At 34.7% G+C, this 22021-nt stretch overlaps 1 protein-coding gene across 2 annotated transcripts in view; it reads right to left on the bottom strand.

Annotated features, from left to right (window-relative positions):
• LOC127843594 (lipoxygenase homology domain-containing protein 1-like) overlaps positions 1-22021 on the bottom strand; it is a 220772-nt gene that overhangs the window by 50274 nt on the left and 148477 nt on the right. For both annotated transcript variants that reach the window (XM_052373278.1, XM_052373283.1), the window contains exons 20-26: positions 11678-11871; positions 11196-11388; positions 9687-9847; positions 9101-9187; positions 4375-4578; positions 3338-3494; positions 1292-1446 (exon numbers count right to left, since the gene is read on the bottom strand). In XM_052373278.1, the coding sequence (XP_052229238.1) occupies positions 1292-1446; positions 3338-3494; positions 4375-4578; positions 9101-9187; positions 9687-9847; positions 11196-11388; positions 11678-11871 (1151 nt within the window). The remainder of the gene's footprint in view (positions 1-1291; positions 1447-3337; positions 3495-4374; positions 4579-9100; positions 9188-9686; positions 9848-11195; positions 11389-11677; positions 11872-22021) is intronic.

The following is a 22021-nucleotide window of genomic DNA, read 5'->3' as shown; positions in this document are numbered from 1 at the left end:
TAAAAATGATCATCTTAGTTCGATAGTTTTATATCCGTCTGATTGTAAAATACAGAAACCAGTCTGTACACTGTCTAATAGTTGTAATAGGCTGGTTGATTGTTAAAAATGCGTTAAGCAATAAACTCCGTAGTTTAGCTTGATTGCACCGCATATAGCATGTTATCGCCTGTCAACATCTTCTTTTGTAAAACTTAATTACGGCTTGTATTTTTTGTTTGTTTCCCAAAAAAATAGTTGTCCAAGAGACGTCGCCCATTAGGATGGCAAAGATAAAATATAATTAAACTGATCTTATCAGATAAAAGTTATGGGCATGAAGTGAAAAGCCCCTTAACATCTTGTTAATATTTTTTAATAACCCATTTTAAAAAACAATTTTCTTTTAATGGATTCATTTTCAGCTGAAATGACAAAAAGTAAATACACATAATTGGGTAATAACATGAGTTTAAAGTTAAATGAGTTAAATTATCTGCCCTATAATGACCGTTTAAAAGCTAATAAAAAAGCATTTTTGTTAATTAAGATGTCTAAATTTGTGTTCTACCTATATCAGTTCTGTCAACCACAAACTGTTAATGTTATCAGCTTAACCTAACATGGCTGCAAAAAAGCAAAAAGTAAGGAACAGATTGAAGATTGAAATTAAATTAACTAAATTAAAGTTAATTAAATTAACATTAAAGAATTTATAGCTCAGCCATCAAAATGAACATGTCCTTGATCACCATGCACAAAAATGCTTAGGAAATGTAGAAGTTATAGTTTGCTCCACAAACCAGAAATATTGTACGCTAACAGACCAACACACTGCAGGGTTTTTTTCCCACTTTTTGGGAAGATAGCCCATGGCTTTGGAATTGGGAATTTTATTGGCATTTACATGAAATTGGGAAAATAAATTCTTAGCCTTTTTATTCCAAACTAAAAGTCCACTGATTAGGGAAATACTAAATTTGATATAACTCTTTATAATCATTCAAATTAAAAGAACACAATCATATAATACTATGTTAGATGTAATTGAATTAAAATTGAGATAAAATACGCATTAGACACTTCTTTCTAAAAAAAAAAAAAAAAAAAAAATTTTTTTTTTTTGGAAATTGGGAATTTTTTGCCACATTTTGGGAAAAAAGTCTACTTTTTGGGATTGGGAACATAGCCGAATTTCGGCTATAAAATCGGTTAAAAAAAAAACTGCACACTGACAACTGACAAACCGACAGATCGACCATTATTATCAAGAGTAAAATGACAGTCATTTGTAGAATACAAAAGTGTGCACCTGATTTTTTTCAAACTTGTTCCCATGGGTTGATGAGTCCTTCATTTCCCGTTCACCCGTATCACCATTCTGACCGTAGATGTTTAGGAACACGTTTGAGTCTGTCCCTGCTCCGGATATGTTTCCGGTAAATATGTGAACATTATACACCGTCTCTGAAATTACAACCAAGACAAATAAATACAAACACACTTGTGATTGAAACCTATCAAGACAAATTATTGACCTTTTGTGCATTTTTATTCAACTTAAATCCTGGAGAGTTTTCTCAAATTGCTTCTAATTTGTATAGGTGTTGAAAACTGTTGCATTTTACAAATGATTTATGTTAATAAATATGCATTACTAATGTTTTGACAAGAATGAAAGGTGAGATATGCTTCAAAATATATAGCCCCAGTTACAAAACAATGAGTCTCTGTATAAACAAAACTTCTTTCAAAATGTCTGCCCAGTTAAACATATATGAAAATATCTCTGGGAATATTCAAGACATTTGACTTTAGACTAAGCTAGCAGGAATGACATTATAGTAGAAATTCAATTTTTGCTATGACCTCTTTGAGGGGCCTAAAATACATAATATAATATATTCAATAATCAAGATAGAGATTATACATTAACTACTGATATCAGCAATCATGTAACTGGTAGGTAAAATTGCATCCTTTTAAATTAGCATCATTTCATTTAAAAAATACTATTTTTGTATGTTCTGGCCCATTCCTACTAGTTATATAAAAATGCTGACTTCCATAATTTGGTTTTTTTAGACAAAGATTATTCCACAAAATGCAGATTGCAATGACAAAACTTAAAATTGCAACATACGCAGCTGGTTTAAAGTGACTAGGAGCAGGATCTATTAGACCGATTTAATTACTCAGTTTTGAAATTATTCCATATTTTTATTTCTATAGGTAGAAATGTCTTTTTATGGACTCTTCAAGGGTAACTCGTGCATCTGATGCAGAAATGATTAGCAGGTAAACTAGTTTCACTCTTAGTATTTGTAATTAATTGTCTTAATATACTCTTCAGAAAATAGAAGAAAGGGTATTTTAAGTCAGTCATGTCAATTAAATGTTTACAACTTCAACGATATTTAAAAAGCAACTCATTTAATAAGTGAATATTCATATAATCTTTAAAAGATCATAATTGTGTTATCTCATTACATTTCAACAAAGGATATTTAGGAACTCATGTATTTGTTCAATTACTAAATGCCATTTGTATAATTTGTTTATTAAAGGCAGCAGCAAAATGATGTTAGTTTTTTTTGCAGCACCTAAATTTTTTAAATAAAATAAATACATTTTTCTTATCCATGCATGGTTCATGTTCCTAGGCATCTGATTAAAACAAGAGCTGTGTTTTTGAAACACAATGCCCCCTACTGCGCCGCTTTGAAGCCATATATTTGACCTTTGAACTTGAAAGATGACCTTGACCTTTCACCACTGAAAATAAGCAGCTCTATGAGGTACACATTCGTGCCATATATGAAGTTGCTATCTTCAATATTGCAAAAGTTATGACCAAGGTTAAAGTTTAGTGACAGACATACAGACGCACACATACAATGACAGACAGACAGGCCAAAAGCAATATAACCCCGATCAATCAATCCGCGGGCATAAAAACAAAACAAGAGTGTTTGTTTCCTATTCATTTTGGTTAAGCATGCATATTTTACAATATAATATGCACAGCATAGAAAACCTCTAATCTAAGGGTACAAACACAGTGAACAGGTTTGTATCCTTTCAATACCAAATAAAATATCAACCTTTTTTAATCTAGAGTGGAAAAAATAAGCCTGCATTGTTTGTACCAAGAAATTCAATAGCTTTTTCTAAAATAGAGGAGATGCTGATTATAGCATAGAGGAGATGCTGATTATAGCTAGTGAAAGGGTGTTTCAGAGCATTAATAGCCAAGTGAACAATTTTTGCAAATAGCTCTCTCAAAAACGTTAATGTAAAGGCAATATGAGATTTCACCAGCCCTGCATGGTCTACGCATGCTGCTGTTGACTCATACCTTCCAGCCCGCCTTTCAGAGGTCTTCCGGACTCATCGGTGGGGATAAGTTCTCGCACAATCTGCTTGTCATCCTCACTGCGTGCAAACCAACGCTTTACAAAGAAGAAGTAGTCCTCGGTCTCGTCTCCGTCGTACACATCAGTCTCCTCTTGAACCTGGCAAAGGCAACAACACCAGGAGTTTCCATGAGTCTAATATGTTTCTTACCGGAATCTTGAATATTGGTGAGAATGAAAAGCTCTGTAGACTTCCTTCCTATGAATCCCAAAAATGTTGATGTTTTTTCCTGTCTGGATTTCCACTTTTCTTGATATTATCAAATTACAGGTAAAATAAGTGCTGTTCATAAATAAATTGATGGTATCCTCTTTTAATATAATATCTTTACTACTGCTTATTTATTTTGAGAACAAATAATATTGGTTTATTGCTTAAATTTATAAGTGTTCTATTTCATGTTAGATTTATTCTGTTTGTAACAACCATCTATCCCAGAATGAACATAAGAGGCAATCACATCATAGTTCTAGCGAAAAATGCAAGAAAAGGAAAACTGACGGGAGAATAACTCAGTATATGATGCAGTTAGTTTGTTTAATCTTGTTTCCAGCACTCTGTCTTACAGTCATCTGTCTAGTGCCTAAGGTTGAAAATTGAAGCTATTATTTGAGGTGTTTTCCAGTAACCATCAGAACAACAAAAACAACAACACAGACATTCTAACAGACAAACTAACAAATAGCTGATTAAACTGTTGCCTCCTTTGTTAGTAGGTGCTGCAAAACTAAAATGTTTGCAATACAGAACAGACAGCAATCTATACACTGCCATGAATATTTGCAAATTGTCAGGAATGCATTATTTGTACAAAATTATATGCAAAAATAAGTTTAAAATTGGGGAATTATAAAAAGGTTTTCATTTGTAATGAGATACAAGAATATGCAGATTTATAACATTAATAATAATTAATTACCTGGTTAAACATAGAATTTATCACTGATCATATTACTGAAAAACATCAAATAATCTAACTGTTTTCAGGCTCTGTTTTGGGGTCTTCATTTTTCGCTGAAGCCTCCTTGACTGTGACACGCTACTGATGTCTGAGTCATCTGAGTCTGAGAGGTCACCCATGCGTGAAGAGGCAACTCGCTTGTCTGGGTCACTGCGACCAGATGAGGAAGAACGGGGGCGGAACTTCTTGGTGCCTTTCCTGGGTCGACGTTGAATCAGCAACTGGAATGTAGGGATAGTATTATTATTTGACATAATTATTACATCAGGCTTACATTTTGAGAGGAAATGTTTAGGAGATTAGGAAACAAGGTCTTGTACAGAAACATTAGCCTGTCATAGAAACAGATTTCATGTCTGGGAAGTTTTTGTAGATTCTGTGATAAGAGAAGGATAAAATCTCTGAATTGCCAGGTGCGATTTGTTTTGTTGAAAACCATGGTCTCCATTTTATGTCAACAGAAAGTTTGGTTAAGATTAGGTGTGTGAGTTAATGAGCAGATTTGGCATATTTTTGTATAAATTAAGGTAAAAAGTGGCTGATTGAATTTTGGCTGGTTATCAAACTAGCCATCAATTTTCTAATTTTCTGAATGTTTGGAGAAGATGCAATTAAAACTGCATGTAAGGATTGGAAAGTACTTGGAGAAGTACCTGGTGAAAATTGGCTGTTTATCAAACTTGGCATCCATTTTATGTTAGACACATTTCAAGAATGTTTGATGAAGATTTGAAAAAATCTGCTTGAGTTAAAGAGTTGAAACAATTATTGTGCTGCCCACCAATCTGCCTATCTTATGGCCTATCCTGCAAGCCCATCTGTCTAGGTAGTTCACATAATATGTCACGTCAAGAGATAGGCATACAAAAAATAGACTCATTCTAATAATAACAAGAGATATGTTTGTCAGAAACACAATGCCCCCTACTGCGCCGCTTTTAATTTTTTTGTTATTATATCCCTTTAAACAAGAGCACCGCCTTGCTGGTGCAGACCGCTCATCTATTTTTCTTTTTAAAGGTGTAGGGACCTATCTCAATTTCAATCACAAAAGAGGGAGGGGTGGAGTGGAGAGGGGTGTATAGTGTAGGGGTGTGGTCATTTATTACATTATTACATTATCTTCCAAAAATGCAAAAACAATGCAAACAAAATAAATAAAAAATTTGGGGGGGGGGGGGGTGGGGTTGTTGGGTGGCATGGTTGGACGGTATTTAAAAAATAAAACAATAAAAATAAATTTTTGTGTTTTTTAACCATGTTTGAAAAAAACAAGAGATGTGTTTGTCAGAAACACAATGCTCCCTATTGCGCTGCTTTGAAATTATTATTATTTTTTTTTACCTTTGACCGTGAAGGATGACCTTGACCTTGAACTTCCACCACTCAAAATGTGCAGCTTCATAAGAACGCCGCTTTGAATTAAAAAAAAAAAAAATTACCTTGAAGGATGACCTTGAAGGATGACCTTGACCTTGAACTTCCACCACTCAAAATGTGCAGCTTCATGAGATACACATGCATGCCAAATATCAAGTTGCTATCTTCAAGATTAAAAAGGTCATGGCCAATGTTAAAGTTTTCGGACGGACAGACACCATAAATTTGACATTTGACCTCGAAGGATGACCTTGACCTTTCACCACTCAAAATGTGCAGCTCCATAAGATACACATGCATGCCAAATATCAAGTTGCTATCTTAAAAAGTGAAAAAGTTTTGGCCAATGTTAAAGTTTTTTTCGGACGGACAGACAGACTGACTGACACTGACGGACAGTTTAACTGCTATATGCCACCCTACCGGGGGGGCATAAAAATTATTTTTTTAGGGTGGGGGTGGGAGGTATAGTGTGCGGGTGTGGTTGTCATTTATTAGATGATCTTTAATTTATAAAAAAATAATGAAGGGGTGGGGTGCGGGGGGGGGGGGGATGGTTTGGACGAAGTCAATTGTGGTATGTCGGGTAACAGTTGTTTTGTCAAAGTTTCAATCGAATCTAATCATAAATAAAGAAGTTATGGCAATTTTAGCAAAATTTAATAATTTGACCTTGAGAGTCAAGGTCATTCAAAGGTCAAGGTAAAATTCAACTTGCCAGGTACAGTACCCTCATGATAGCGTGAAAGTATTTTAAGTTTAAAAGCAATAGCCTTGATACTTTAGAAGTAAAGTGGATCTAAACACAAAATGTACCGTAACCATATATTCAAAGTTACTACGTCAAAAAGGGCCATAATTCCGTAAAAATGACAACCAGAGTTATGCAACTTGTCCTTTACTGTCTCCTTATGATAGTTTGCGAGTGTTCCAAGTATGAAAGCAATATCTATGATCAGCGCTTCCATTAGCTTTTAAAAGTTGGAAGTCCTGACTTCCAAGCCTAAAATTTTGGACGTCCCACACATAAATTTTGAAGTCCTGATTTCATTTTATAATTTTAATATACGTACATGTTCCAACTCTATCTATTACCCGCTAATCCAGTATTATAACGATTTCTATTTTCAAAACCAAAATACGGACAATAATGACGTCCGCAAAACATCCGCCATTTTACGCAAGTTGAATTGTGGGATGGGGGAATTCCTATTGAACATGCATTAATCACGTGACGCGATTTGAGAGCATAGAGCACTGTTCATATTTAGTAATTATGACAAATCAATGACTGAATTTTAAATGTTACATGTAAATTATGATCGACGACAGATACTGTATCCGAAAACGACTGTCCGAAAAAAATGTACGTGTTTTGCACATGAAATAATCTGTGCACATCGTTTGACTGCAGAAAATGAAAACCAATAACTAATTAAATACGTAAGCAATATATAATTTGGTTAACATATTGCTTTACAATATGCTATTGTACTACTTTACTTTGCTTATCGACACTTAAAATATTTCAAGATGGCGGGCATATAACTTGTACGATTTTTGGAAACTAGCGAAGATATTTCGTCAGTTGCAGTTAATGTCTGTACCATCTGCTAACAAATCGGAAATAAATAAATAAAATACCGGGGAAAATCGGTACTGAAAATTTCCGGAATGCCGACTATTAAATTCGTTCTCACTGCGCACTTGAACGAATTTTCGTGAATATATTATTTGTCGGTTATTTCCATACTGTCTTCAGATTTTTTTTCATCGCAAATCAGGCGATTGATAGACATTTTTTCTATCGCCAGAGCCTAGATTTCATTGCATTGGCGATCAGGCGATGGGTTAATTTTGCAGACTGCTTATTTTCAAATGCGTATAAACAAACTTTGTTATCCGAAATCATTTCCAGATTTCATTATTCACGGAAAGTTACGAAAATTCTAGCAACACATAAACATTTCTCGTGTATTTCGTGTACATATGAAGATCATGCGAAAATTAGAAATCATGTACGACATCAGGTCTTTCTTCCTCGGGAAAGGCGTGGACTGAAATATTTGATTGCTGAATAAACACATCGTAACGCAGAGGTCGCTAATGTATACAGCTTCACATGGGGTCTGCGTGTATTCGGCTGCATGAGCGCTGATGGGCTAATGCGCTTACCAAGAAGACTTTGATTGACAGCTGGAGAAATCAATATTGGCCACTCGCTGTGAAATTCATTGAAAACAGTAGCTTTAAGGCGGAGTTAACGGTCTGAATAACCTGATTAACTGTTGACATTTGTACGTGTTGTGTATTAGAAAATAGCGTACATGCGGATTATCGGACGTCCAAGGGACTTCCACCATTTGCATAATGGACGTACGACTGCCGTTTTCGGGCGTAATTAACGCCCCGACGTCCACTAACGGAAGCGCTGTCTATGATACTTTAGGGTTACAGTGGACCAAAACACAAAACTTAACCAAATTTTCAAGTATAAAGGGCCCATAATTCTGTCAAAATGCCAGTCAGAGTTACATAACTTTGCCTGCACAGTACCCTTACGATAGTTAGTAAGTGTTGCAAGTATGAAAGCAATGGCTTTGATACTTAAGGAAAAAAGAGGACCTAAACACAAAACTTAACCAAATTTTCAATTTTCTCAGTATAAAAAGGGCACATTATTCCGTCAAAATGCCAGTCAGAGTTACATAACTTTGCCTGCACAGTCCCCTTATGATAGTAAGTAAGTGTTGCAAGTATGAAAGCAATAGCTTTGATACTTAAGGAATAAAATGGACCTAAACACAAAACTTAACCAAAATTTTCAATTTTCTAAGTATAAAAAGGGCACATAATTCTGTCAAAATGCAAGCCAGAATTATCTTACTTTGCCTGATTAGTCCCCTCATGATAGAAAGTAAGTGTACCAAGTTTGAATGCAATAGCACTGATACTTTATGAGAAAAGTGTACCTAAGCGTAAAACTTAACCGGACGCCGACGCCAAGGTGATGACAATAGCTCTTTTTTTTTTAAATAGATGAGCTAAAAATGTTACTTCCCTTGTAAAAATGATCTGTACCTGACAAAGAGAAATATCTCCCTTTAAAACTTGTTACTTCCCTTGGATTTTTTTTACCTTTGACCTTGAAGGATGACCTTGACCTTTCACCATTAAAAATGTGCAGCTCCATGAGATACACACGCATGCCAAATATCAAGTTGGTATCTTCAATATTGCAAAATTATGGGCAATGTTAATAATTTCAGATGGAAGGACGGACGGACTGAGACAGTTCAAATGCTATGTGCTACCCTACCAGGGGAATAAAAAGACAATGTCTACAACCAAACACAGCCCTACCTTTTCAAGGAACCATCCTGACATCATTCCTTTCCCATCATGCCCTATTCTGACCTTGAGGATCCTCCCAATGTCTGGTGCCTCGATCTAAAAAAAGAAACATTCAATGCTTGAAAAAGCTGGATTGTACTTTGATCTAAATGTATTGACATTGTGTTGTGAAACAACAAAGTAATATTGCAATGTGTTACGCTAGAATAGCCTTTGCATTTGAAGCAGTGTTATATTTAGAATTATTGTAAAACGCAACACTAACAGCAGCTTACCGATCAGCATTAACCCTTTGCATGCTGGGATATTAGTGGTCTGCTAAATTGGTGCCACTATCAGAATAGCAAACAGTTTGGATCAACATCAGACGCCATGTTTTGTGGCGTCTGATCCTGATCCAAACTGTTTGCAAAGGCCTTAAAAATTCGGTTCCAGCGCTAAAAGGGCTTAAATACTTTACCAACACTCTGTTCTAACTGCACTGTACAATTCCACATAACATGCATGGATATTAAGATATTGTTTTTTGTATTAACTGTTTGTTTTTAAATCTTCCACCAAATGTTTATCATCAAAAGAAAATAAGAATTATAACCTTAAATTTGTCACACATTCCTTGCTCAAAATTGTCTGTCTTGTTTCGAAGTGCAATTTCTTCTGTTTTACCATCAGGCCCATACATCTGCAGAAAGACGTTGGCGTCTGTTCCGCCCCCTTGAACATTCCCGGTCCACACAGTGACCTCATAGGGGATAGCTGGAAACACATTGCAAGGGTCAATGTCACTAAAAAGGGTTTTCAGAGGGAGGAGTTATGTTTGCACCCTTGATCCATATGGTGACCATAAACAGGATGGCTGGAAAAACCCTCATTGGTATACAAAGAGCCATAATTGTGGTGAGGATAACTCACATAAACAAGTTGGGGACATTTTTTTAAACATATTCTACATATTTGTCAAATTTCTCAAAATAGTGTTAAAAATTGATTATTTTTTTAATGAACATGTCCCAAAATTACCAATTTGAATCATTTTGAGTTGCAGTATGAAATTTTCTTTCAAACTTTTACATTTTTATTTGTAATTTATTATTACTATTTATGTCCCATTGCACTTATTTTATGCATATTTTCAAGCAGAATCATAATTTAAGGACATGTTCAGATCTTTATCAAGAATTCAAATTAGATTTTAAACTACGCAAATAAAAACTGATATCATAATATTGCACTACCAGATAACAATAAAGTGTCATTTTGTAACATGACCTCAAAAGAAAAAAAAAGATTAACATTTTCAATAAACCACATTGTACTCGCTTCTTAAAGGAACTTACATACACTAATAATTTTTGTTAGTTTTGGAAATGTTCCATACATTAGCTGTAAAAATGTATAAAGTATTTTACACTTTTCTAATTAGCCTGTAATACAATGTACCAAATCTGTTAACACACATGTTAATTTGGGGGGAAAAACACAATACTTAAACTGAACATCAGGAGATGTAAGTAATACATGAAATGAATAAAAGAGCTTGGACTGAAGAGCAAAGATGAAATATCCACTACTCATATCTTCATGGGAAAAAAATCCAAAGTAAAATTGAATATTCCTAGTCATTGAACTAGATATGTGTACAAATGACTTTCTTACACCCTAGTAATTATCTATTTTATCAAATCCAGCAATAGCAACCCTTAAAACAAATTAGCTATATTTTATGTATGTAAAGGCATACAAAAACGACACAAGCATGATATCAATATGAGTAAATTTTACAGTTTCCTATTGTATTTCAAGAAGTTTACATCTCAAATTTTGTTCTGTAAATGACTTTTTTTTTTGGGGGGGGGGGGGGGATCGGAGGGGGGAGGGGTGGAAAGGGGCTATAGTGTGGGGGTGTGGTCATTTATAAGCTGATCTTTCAAAAATAAGGAAAAAAACATGAAATTATTATTTATTTATTTTTTGGGGGGGTTGGGGATTCAGGGGGGGGGATTCTAGGGTGGAGTCCATTGTGGTAGGTCATTTAAGTGTTGTCATGCTGTTAAAGTATAAATTGATGATATACTGTTAGGGAGGATACAACTAATGCCCTTACTTTTGTCCATGTTGCCGACCTCAGCTGGTTCCATCTCAATCTCCAGCAGGCCGTCTGCCTCGTCCTTGCCCAGCCACCTGTGACAGGCAAACAAGTACTGCTCCCCGCGGCTGGGGACCAGAATTGTCACGCTGTCCAGGAACCAGCTGGCCCCCAGATTTGTACCGTCATGACCGATCTTGATTCTCTTGATCTGCGTAAGGGAGGAGCTTGGAAGTTTACATGGGAGTTGGAAAGGTTATTTGTTTAATGAGAAATTTTATGTGCCAAATTTTTGGATGTTGAATTGTTGAGCCTTCACAATATATTATATAGGATTCAATAAGTTTCGGTGAAATTCTCCTTAATTCTTTTAGACACATCAAAGCCACACTAAACAATCCGCACAGAGAAAAAATATAGAATAAGTCCCACAAAACATAATGCAAAATTAATCAACTCCACACAGAATGAACAAATAAAGCTTGTGATCTCCATCCTACCTTCCCGATGTCTGTTGCTTCAAGCTTGAAAGTGTCAGTCTTCCCGCGCTCAAACTTGTTTCGATAGCTGTCAGACTGGCGCAGCATCAGCTTTCCAGTGTCTCCCTTGTCACCATACATGATCAGATGGACGTTTGCGTCTGTACCACCATTGGCCACGTCCCCTGTCTTGACATGGACGTGGTACGATGTTGCTGCAATGAGTTGTACTTTGTGGCTCAATATTGCATGCGTTTTTTTATTATACTTTTTAGGATTTTTTGATTTAGAATATCAGTGGTAACAGTAATGTCTTGAATGATTCTTTCTGGAAGTTTTCGCAAATCACTGCAAGAGAAACTAACTTATCTCCATAATCACTGTTAGCAAGTGATTTTCAAAGGATGTAATGAACAGGTTAGTTTTTGTAAAAGTCTTTTATGGCCACATATGCTTAACCCTTTCAGTGCTAGAACCGAATGTTAAAGGCCTTTGCAAACAGTTTTGATCCAGATGAGAAACCATGGAATGTGGCGTCTCATCAGGATCCAAACTGTTTGCTATTCTGATAGTATTCTTTGAAAAAAAATCAAAGAAAATGCTAGTTTTAGAATTTCAGCAGACAACATTTTAGCAGACAACAAATTTCCCAGCATGCAAAGGGTTAAATATGTCCACCTTGAGAACAGGAGATCTGAGGTTTGATTCCCTCCTGTTAAGCATTCTCATGAACTGTCCAAGAACACAAAATACTTGGGCTGCAACGGATATCTGAAATATCCGAGATTCGCGGATCCAAACGAGGATTCACGGATCTAACTGTGATTGGTAAAATCGGTTTTGAATCCGGATCTTATTTGAGTTTAACCTTTCCTTTGCGGTAATTGTTTTTTTCGCCCTAATACTTTTGTTAAATTGTTTCTTGTGTTTGAAAGGCTGACTGGTACGTAGTTTGTCACAATTAAAGCTACTTTTCCGACAAAAACATGGTAATACACAGTCTAATTTCGTTGTCAATGGTATAAATGGCGCAGACTATAATTCGCGCTGCACCTTAACAATATAAAATCCTCGGTTTGGAAGCATTTTGGGTTTTATCGGCATACTAATTACAAAGTATTTTATTGATACTTATTGCAGATTGCGTGTGATGTGTTAATTGCTTGTTAAAATACAGTGTTATTCTTATTATATCTGACTGACATAATTGTGTTTAATATGAGACATTAATTAACTTTATAATATTAGACAAGAATGTGTTCAATTTGTTTGCCCAATACAAGTTGAGCCTAGCCAATAAAGTTCGAAACTCGCCTTATACGATAAAAAAGGCAGAAACCAAGAAAAACTCGGCCTAATATGAGAATTTAAACTTTCAACTATTTGGACGCCATTTTGAAGTTGTATGCTTAGTTTTGGTGCAAAAGTTTAAATCTTTAAAAATATACTTTAAGCACTCAGCCCTTGTATATTCAACTCCCCTTTTGACAATAACAATATAGTGCAGTGTAACTACAACAGTAATGTTCAATATTAGAGCGTACACAAATAACAACTTTCAATATTTTCAATGAACTACAATGAGCGCCCTAAGCAAAACTAACTCGAAATCATGGAGAATTTAAAAATTACAAATGCAATTCCTAATGGCATTAAGTAAGTTTTCAATCCTTATTGTCTTTCTGAGTTGTATTAAAAACAACTGTAGTGGATCCAGTGTGACTGGAATGTTATTCAGGTAAATTTTGCATAATTTCGCGACCTGTTAAATTGTGTTCCTGCATCATGTAATGTCTAGGAATCATCTTTCGTCATATACTTAGTTTAAATGCTATTGTTTCTGTGCACCAATAAGTTGTATAGAAAAGAAATTTTGCTATTTTTCAAAACTTCATACTTCATTTAATATCAAAAACCTGTAATTCGAAAGTGAAATTCAAGCTTTCAAGCTGTCTTCAGCTCAATAACAAAGCCAATATGAATTCAACTGATTAATAAGATTATATTATTATAAATGTTTGTCGTTTAAATGCTTATACTTTTCGTGTATGTGCGATTTTGATAGTTTTTGAGAAATTTGCAGAATCTCGACCCGGGTATAGAAGTTTGTTCGAACAGCGTAAGTGCATTTTTTTAATCTTCTTAGTATTTTTTTTTGTTTTTGATGTCGTTATTTCTGCTTCCACTACTGCTATTGCGGCTGCAGCTGCATCTTCTTATGCTGCTTATATAGTATAAATTTTAGTAGCTGTAAAGTTTATAATAATAATAACACTTAATTACTTTTTCATAAGAAATATATAAGTTCTGGGGGTTCAAAACATAATTTTGGTTATAGCAATATAAATTGTATTTATTTTGCGTATGTTTACTTTCAAATTAGGATTCAAACTGATATTCGATATCCGAGCCTTTGGATTCAAATTCAGATCTAATTGAAACTTTGGATTCGCTGCAGCACTACCAAATACTGGTTCTGGCCAGACAAACAAGTCAAAGTGTCTCTATGAAACTGAGGCTCATAATGCATGTAAGGCTTTACTTACACTTTGCATGTTAGTAAATTTGTCATCTGCTTAAATGTTGTCTGCTGAATTTGTAAAATGAGCAATTTCTTTGATTTTTTTTTCAAAGAATACTATCAGAATAGCAAACAGTTTGGATCCTGATGAGATGCCACGTTTTGTGGCGTCTCATATGGATCCAAAGTGTTTGCAAAGGCCTTCAAAATTAAGTTACAGCACTGAAAGAGTTAAATATGCAGCTGCTTATCAGTATGATGTGATATAGAAATAATGGCTCAAACAGATATGTGCTGTGACTGGGGAAACTTGGCTAAATGCATATGCTTTAAGTATTGTCCTATATTAGCATATGCACATAGCACAGACTAATCGAGGTACACACTTTCTGTATAGACTGGATTTTTGTTTAGAAGTAACTTCCTTTACACAAAGTTTATAAAAGCGGAAAGTGTTGTCCTTTCTGGACTGCACAGGCTGATCTGGGATGATATTTGTCACACATTTGAGTCGCGTTCTGAGAAAACTGGGCATAATGCATGTGCATAATGTGTTGTCCCAGATTAGCCTGAGTAATCTGCACAGGCTTATCAGGGACAACACTTTCCGCTTTTATGACATTTTTCGTTTAAATGAAGTCTCTTCTAAGCAAAAATCCAATTAAGGCGGAAAGTGTCGTCGCTGATTAGCCTGTACGGACTGCACAGGCTAATCTGGGACGATACTTTACGCACATTCATTATGCCCAGTTTTCTCAGAAAACAACTCATTTTATTAAGCTTGGTTTTCTCAGAATGGCTACATATTAAAGTTCAAATTGCTGTTGAATCATGACAAAACAGTTTGTAATTTTCAAAATTAGTAAATGGCCGACATATAACACATCACTGATATACATGCTCAAATAAAAACTATTTTTTTGCAATAACAAATATGTTCACATACTTCTATATGCACAATGGGTAAAAACAAAACAAAAAAACTGTATACATTTATTCACTAGAATAAAAAAAGCGCTAGCACAATAAATTGTTCGCATTTACAATAGCTTAATCAACCAGAACATGCACTTTAAAGTGGATCAAGGGCTGGTAAGTCACATGCTCTCATGTATTATTGTTCATTATTAAAGATACAATCAATTTTAATTTCATCTTAAAAATAATATTTATTATTTGTAACTCATTAAACAAGGTTATTCATTAATTTACAGCTGATACATTCACAACTGTTTATATAATCCATAGGGTTACAAAGTGTCATTCAAATAAAAGGGACCTAGAGCAAGCTAATACTTTACCAAGCAAATCAAAGTCACATTTACTCTTAATAACATAAGCTTCTTAGCTCACAAAACACTGAATCCAAACCACATAAATAATATAAAATATATAGTTTTATAAGCAAAATCATTAATCAGTTGAATCAACATTTTCCTTATCATGTATGTTTCACACACAATATAATAAAAGAATTAATATTGAAAATTAAGTAGCCCTTTGTTATATGATCAAATTTACAAGTTTCCACCAAAACAAAACCACCAACATTTACACCAAATGTAATCTTAGTATAAAAGCAATAATTCCTTTTTAGATGGTCGCTTAGCGACCGTCTAAGGTGGTTAGTCTAAAATTCAGGTTGATACGCCTTAGCTACTAGGAGCCCAATACCCGCTTACTACGCGTATCTGCGCGAGAAAGAGTTGTATAATTTATGCAAGAGGTTTGAGTTCTCCAATTATATTTAAGAAATAATATTTTTCTATCATGGTTTGTTGTCGAATAACCCACAGTAAGGAGTATAGATGCGTAGGAATTAAATCACGAATGCGAAGCACGAGTGATTTGATAACACGCATCTATACAACTTACTGTGGGTTATTCGACAACTAACCATCATAGAAAAATATTATTTCGATTCTAACACGATTCTAATTGATTTGGTTCAAGTTTTAGGACGTGAACTATATTTTTCAATACTCCGCCCTTCTTAGTACAAAGTTCACTATTTAGTGACGTCATTGAATTGTACAAACATATGACGTCATTTTCATTAACAAATATTTTGCAAATGACGTCACTTTCATTGAAAACAACAATCGTAGAAACTTAATGACGTCACGTTTATTGATGCTACTGAAAAGCTGACATGCTATAAATGTTTTCCGAATTACGTTTCCTAACAAATAACATTCTTTGTAGGCGTGGTTATGCCAATAATCACCAAATATACAATTAGTTGTTTCATTACACTTCTATACATGCTACATTTATTACATTTCTTTTAGAGCGGGTTTTAGCACGTGCATTTTACTGCAATATTTTTTTTTTTATTCGGAACTATTTTCGAAACATTAAGCTCCGCCCATAAGTTATTGCAGAATAACCCACGCTTGATTTCCTTCATTGTCTATAGAAAACAAGTCACGTGCCGTGTTAGAATCATTCACAAATGGAAACATGATATTAATATTGTGTTAAATGCAATAGTTTTGAACGGTGCTTTTATAGAAAAGAATCAATAAACAATGATTGTATTGTACGTGTCGCGGAGGAGATTGTTTATGAATGAATAAAATAGTCCACTTTCTGCAGCGTCTTCATGACGTAGTATTTTTGCTCAGTCCATTCATAATATGAGGCTATTTATAGATGCGCCTGTCGATAAACAAAGGAAAGTCCACGGGCGATAACAATGCAATAGGTTACGCTCTCACATACACCTCAATGACGTAGTACAGGTCGTAAATTGAGGCTATTAATAGATTCGGGAAAAAGTTAACGCTTATTTATATTCTCAATTTATAAAACGTTGAACATAAGTTCAACAATAACTTCAGCGATAAAAACAAAAAAATGTTTCATAATCGCTAAACCCTAATATAACAAACAATTAATTATAATAATACAAATGACCTGTTTCGTAACCTCGTTCATGCTACTACAGCGGGTATTTCTGGAAAACGTTCTTTGGTTCTCAACAGATAGCGGCGATCTTTTGTATTTACGGGTGCTAGCAACTCAGTAGTAGAAGGTTAGTAGAAGGTTTAGCTTGTTTATATTCACAGTTCTCAATACATAGACAGTTGGATATGAGTTCATCAATTACTACAGGCATACTATAGGCAACCTCGAAAATGCTTTATAATCGCTAAAACCGAAAACAACTAAATATATTATATTAAATATATTTATAACAATAAATATCTTTTAAAAATGTTGTCGGCGTATACGCTGACTTTGAAATAAAGTTTGCAATTTACTTTTCTAAATAAATAAATACAATTAAACAAAAGTTAAACTATTGTGTTGTGTTTTTCACTTGTAAGTTGCATATTCACCGCATGAAATGTGTGTTAGCATTGTCAAACCACACATTAGTGTGAGTAGATAAAAAATATACTACGGGAGAGCACTTCATATGTGTCCTCATATGCCTTGTTATCTTTCTTCACTATCGAAATATATCGTATGTTGATATTTGATTCAAACGCAGTTTTCTTTCGACACATTTAAATCACACATCAATAGCGCCATCATGCGAAAATGGGTCTTATGCGTTTCGGCAAGCGTTTGTTAAACCCAACATGTGCTTTTGCGCAGTCAGGCCATAGGCGATGCTGTTTGCTATCAAATCACTCAATATGTTATGTTTATCCTTACCAGAAGGAGAGATAGCTGAGTGGGCTATTTATATGATGGGCGCATATGGAATAAGACCCATTTTCGCATGACGAGGGTCATTACAAATCTCATTGCGAATTGAAGATGCCACATTTAAGAACAATGCTTTTTGATACAAAATTGAATTCAAAATAGCAAACTTGTTAATAATGGCAGCCTATCCACACATTAAGGAATGATTTCCAGACGTGCTGACCAAGTACGGCAAACATTGTGGCATGATAATTAAACGATTTTCTCTTATCGTGACACTATACTATTTCGCTAATGATTGTTTTCTCATCTTGGAGGCGAAAGTGATATTCTGCGAGATGGATTGTAACGCGTAATTGTAACAGGGTCACAATTTGTGTCGTTTGAGCATACAGAGAGTAGTCCGGAATTCCTTACACTGAACAGTGCTACATCCTTTGAATTGAGCACATGCGCAGTGATGTAGCAAAAATTCAGAGGTTGTATCTCGAATCAGCTTATTAAATATTTGAAAATATTTATGCGTGTCTGTTGGCGTTATGTAAAAGTCACTAAGATGAAAACTGAGTAAAACAGCTATGCCTAAAAGTGCTCTATACCTATGTTTATGTCATCGTTGTTGACACCGTGTGAACTGCTCGGGTAACAAGTAAAGCATAAACAGCAATGTTTATATACTTTTATTCCTCCATATACAAGATATGAAGATAATTGTATATTTTGAATTTGCATATGGTGTCAAAAATCAAAAGTTTTGTACACGGAACTTTCATTATGAATTTATATTCTTGGTGAGATAGTTATTTGATATTAGAAAAAATATTCCTTTAATATGATGGTGACTGCAAATTTTTTTTATATTAAGTTCTCATTACCATTTTCATCATACTTTCTATGTTTTCAGAACGTCCAAAAAGCATGTTGTTTTTATTTTGTCTAAGTTATTTCTATGAAATAATAAGGATGATAAAAAGTGCACACAAAACTTGACCCGTGCGCTATCACACACACTTTATAAAGTTGAATGGCGTGTGTTCATTTCAAACTTGCGATTGATTTTGAAAAATGAATTGCGTGTTATTAATTATGCAATAGCGAACATCTTCAGTGCCTTCAGCGCTTTGATTGCATAAGTCTTCATTTTGACTTTTTACTTTCTGAATGGTTCTTCAACTACTCCCATGTTTTATTCTTTTATCCCATACATATTATGCACAACAATCACACACAGTTATAAACACAGAACAAGACATATCCATGTAACGCTGTTGTAAGACCATACTATATTTGTTTACATGTATATTAAACTGAATAAAAACACAACTTGTTGCATATACATGTGAATGGAACCCATCTGATTGGATAATCTGCACAATCATGATCACTGTTTTTCATATCCCCTCCATGCATGCACATTAATTACTAAGTTTTTATGGCTGTTCTCGCTCTTCATACACAAGTTGCCAAAATGAGTTGTTTTTGTTTTTGACAATTATTTCAGAGACACTGACTTCCATTCTCCAAAGCAAAACGACAACTTTATTAGGTGCAAGATGCAGTTACAGCAGATGAAACTAAAACCAATACAGGATCTGTATGCCAGCCGACAGAAACGGTCAGTTGAAATTTGAAATTGCAACTTGATTGAGCTTTAAGTTAATAAAGTAAGATTACTAGAATAGTTATTTATTTTAATTCATCACTGAATGAACTGTCTGAAAAATTAAGCCTTATTTATGCCTAAGCCATTGTAATAATGTTGTTTAACGATGCCAAGAGGAACTCAACCATGATAAAAGTAGTCTTGAGTTAAGTAAAATAAGTTCAGAACCAAAAGTAATTGCTTATTTCCAGTCTAACAAGCCAATTATTAAAGACCACTCAAGGGATGTGGTTATTCTGGTCTTTGTTCACAGGTGATCTTTATTCACAGGATCGATTGAAACTTTGCAAAATATGCTAGTAGGCTTTTAACAGGTACCTTATCTGTGAATGTGCTCTAATATTTTAATGTTTGAATACTTATACATGAATAATGTCACTAGTCACTCTTCTACTGTGTCCTTGACCTAACATACTAGTCACCAAAAAACCTTCTTTTAATGTCAAGAACTTATGGTAGGAAGCTATATTGGTTATTTTAACTAACAATTCACTTATCTATAATCTATGCATGTCTTATCATGAATAAATTTAAACAAGAGGGCCTGAAAGGCCAAAAGTCGCTCACCTGAGATAACAAGATATTATTGGGAAAAATCTTCTGACCAAGTTTCATGAAGATTGGACAATAAATGTGGCCTCTAGAGTGTTAACAAGGTTTAACTATAGCCATATATAGCCATAAGGAAAAATGCCCAGCCTCTGGTGGCCATGTTTTTAAAGCAACCAAAACATATTTGAACTCAACCAAGATATCATTGGGACAAATCTTTTCACCAACTTTCATGATGATCGGAAAATAAATGTGACCTCTAGAGTGTTAACAAGGTTTTACTATAGCCATATAAGGAAAAATGCCCAACCCCCGTGGTGGCCATGGTTTTCAACCAACCGGCATCATTTTTAAACTCGTCCAAGATATTATTGGGATGAATCTTTAAAACGAGTTTTTTGAAGATCTTACTATAAATTTGGTCTCTATAGAGTGTTTACTATAGCCATATAAGGAAAAATGCCCCGCCCCTTGGCAGCCATGTTTTTCAAGCAAACGTAACCATTTTCGAACTCATCCAAGATATCAATAAGACAAATCTTCTGACCATATTTCATGAAGATTGGACAATAAATGTGGCCTCTAGAGTGTTAACAAGGTTTTACAAAAGCCATATATAGCCATATAAGGAAAAATGCCCCGCCCCCTGGCAGCCATTTTTTTCAACCAACCGGCATCATTTTCAAGATATCATTGGGATGAATGTTCTGACCAAGTTTCATGAAGATCAGACAATAAATGTGGCCTCTAGAGTGTTAACAAGATTTTACTATACACATATATAGCCATATAAGGGAAAATGCCCGCCCCTTGGCAGCCATGTTTTTCATGCAAAGGTTACCATTTTCACATTCATCTAAGATATCATTGGGAAAAATCATCTGAGCAAGTTTCATGAAGATCGGAAAATAAATGTGGCGTCTAGTGTTAACAAGGTTTTACTATAGCCATATCAGGAAAAATGCCCTTTCCCCTGGCAGCCATGTTTTTCAACCAACCAGCATCATTTTCGAACTCGTCCAAGATTTCATTGGGATGAATGTTCTGACAAAGTTTCATGACGATCAGACAATAAATGTGGCCTCTAGAGTGTTAACAAGATTTTACTGTAGCCATAAATAGCCATATAAGGAAAAATGCCCCGCCCCTTGGCAGCCATGTTTTTTAAGCAAAGGTTACCAGTTTTGAACTCATCTAAGATATCATATGGACAAATTATCTGAATAAGTTTTATGAAGATCAGATAATAAATGTGGCCTCTAGAGTATTAACAAGGTTTTACTATAGCCATATAAGGAAAAATGCCCTGCCCTCTGGCGGCTATGTTTTTAACCAACCGGCATCATTTTTCGAAACCGTCTAAGATATTATTGGGATAAATCTTCTGACCAAGATTCATGAAGATTGGGGTCTCTAGAGTGTTAACAAGACTTTACTATAGCGATAAAAGGAAAAATGCCTCGCCCCATTTTCGAACTCATCCAAGATATCATTGAGACCAATCTTCTTACCATATTTCATCAAGATTGGACAATGAATGTGGCCTCTAGAGAGTTAACAAGGCAAATGTTGACGGCACACGACAGAAGATGCACGACGGACATAGGCGATCACAATGTATGTGTGTAATTGGCATCGTTTGAGTAACAAAACTGTCAATTTCTCAAATGTGTTTATATAAGCCCAAACTTGTTTGTGATATTTTCGGAAATTAGTATCTTAATCGTCAGCTGCTAAAATAAAAAGGCAAATTCCAACACTTTCAACAAACTGTCAAATGCATAAAAGAAGCAGGCGGCTACTAATAAGCATGTGTGTTAAATTAAAAAAGTCATTTCAGTAAACTGTCACTTGCCAATATCTCTATAGAATGGGGACAAAAAATCTTATCTTTGGTGATATTTGTACAGTCAAATTTCTAGATTTTTCATTGCAAACTATACTCAATATCATACTTTAATAAATCATA

The sequence above is a fragment of the Dreissena polymorpha genome, chromosome 1 (genome assembly GCF_020536995.1).
Source record: "Dreissena polymorpha isolate Duluth1 chromosome 1, UMN_Dpol_1.0, whole genome shotgun sequence".
Lineage (NCBI taxonomy): Eukaryota > Metazoa > Mollusca > Bivalvia > Myida > Dreissenidae > Dreissena > Dreissena polymorpha.
The sequence above is the reverse complement of the archived record's forward strand: the minus strand, read 5'-3'. Positions and strand labels throughout refer to the sequence as shown.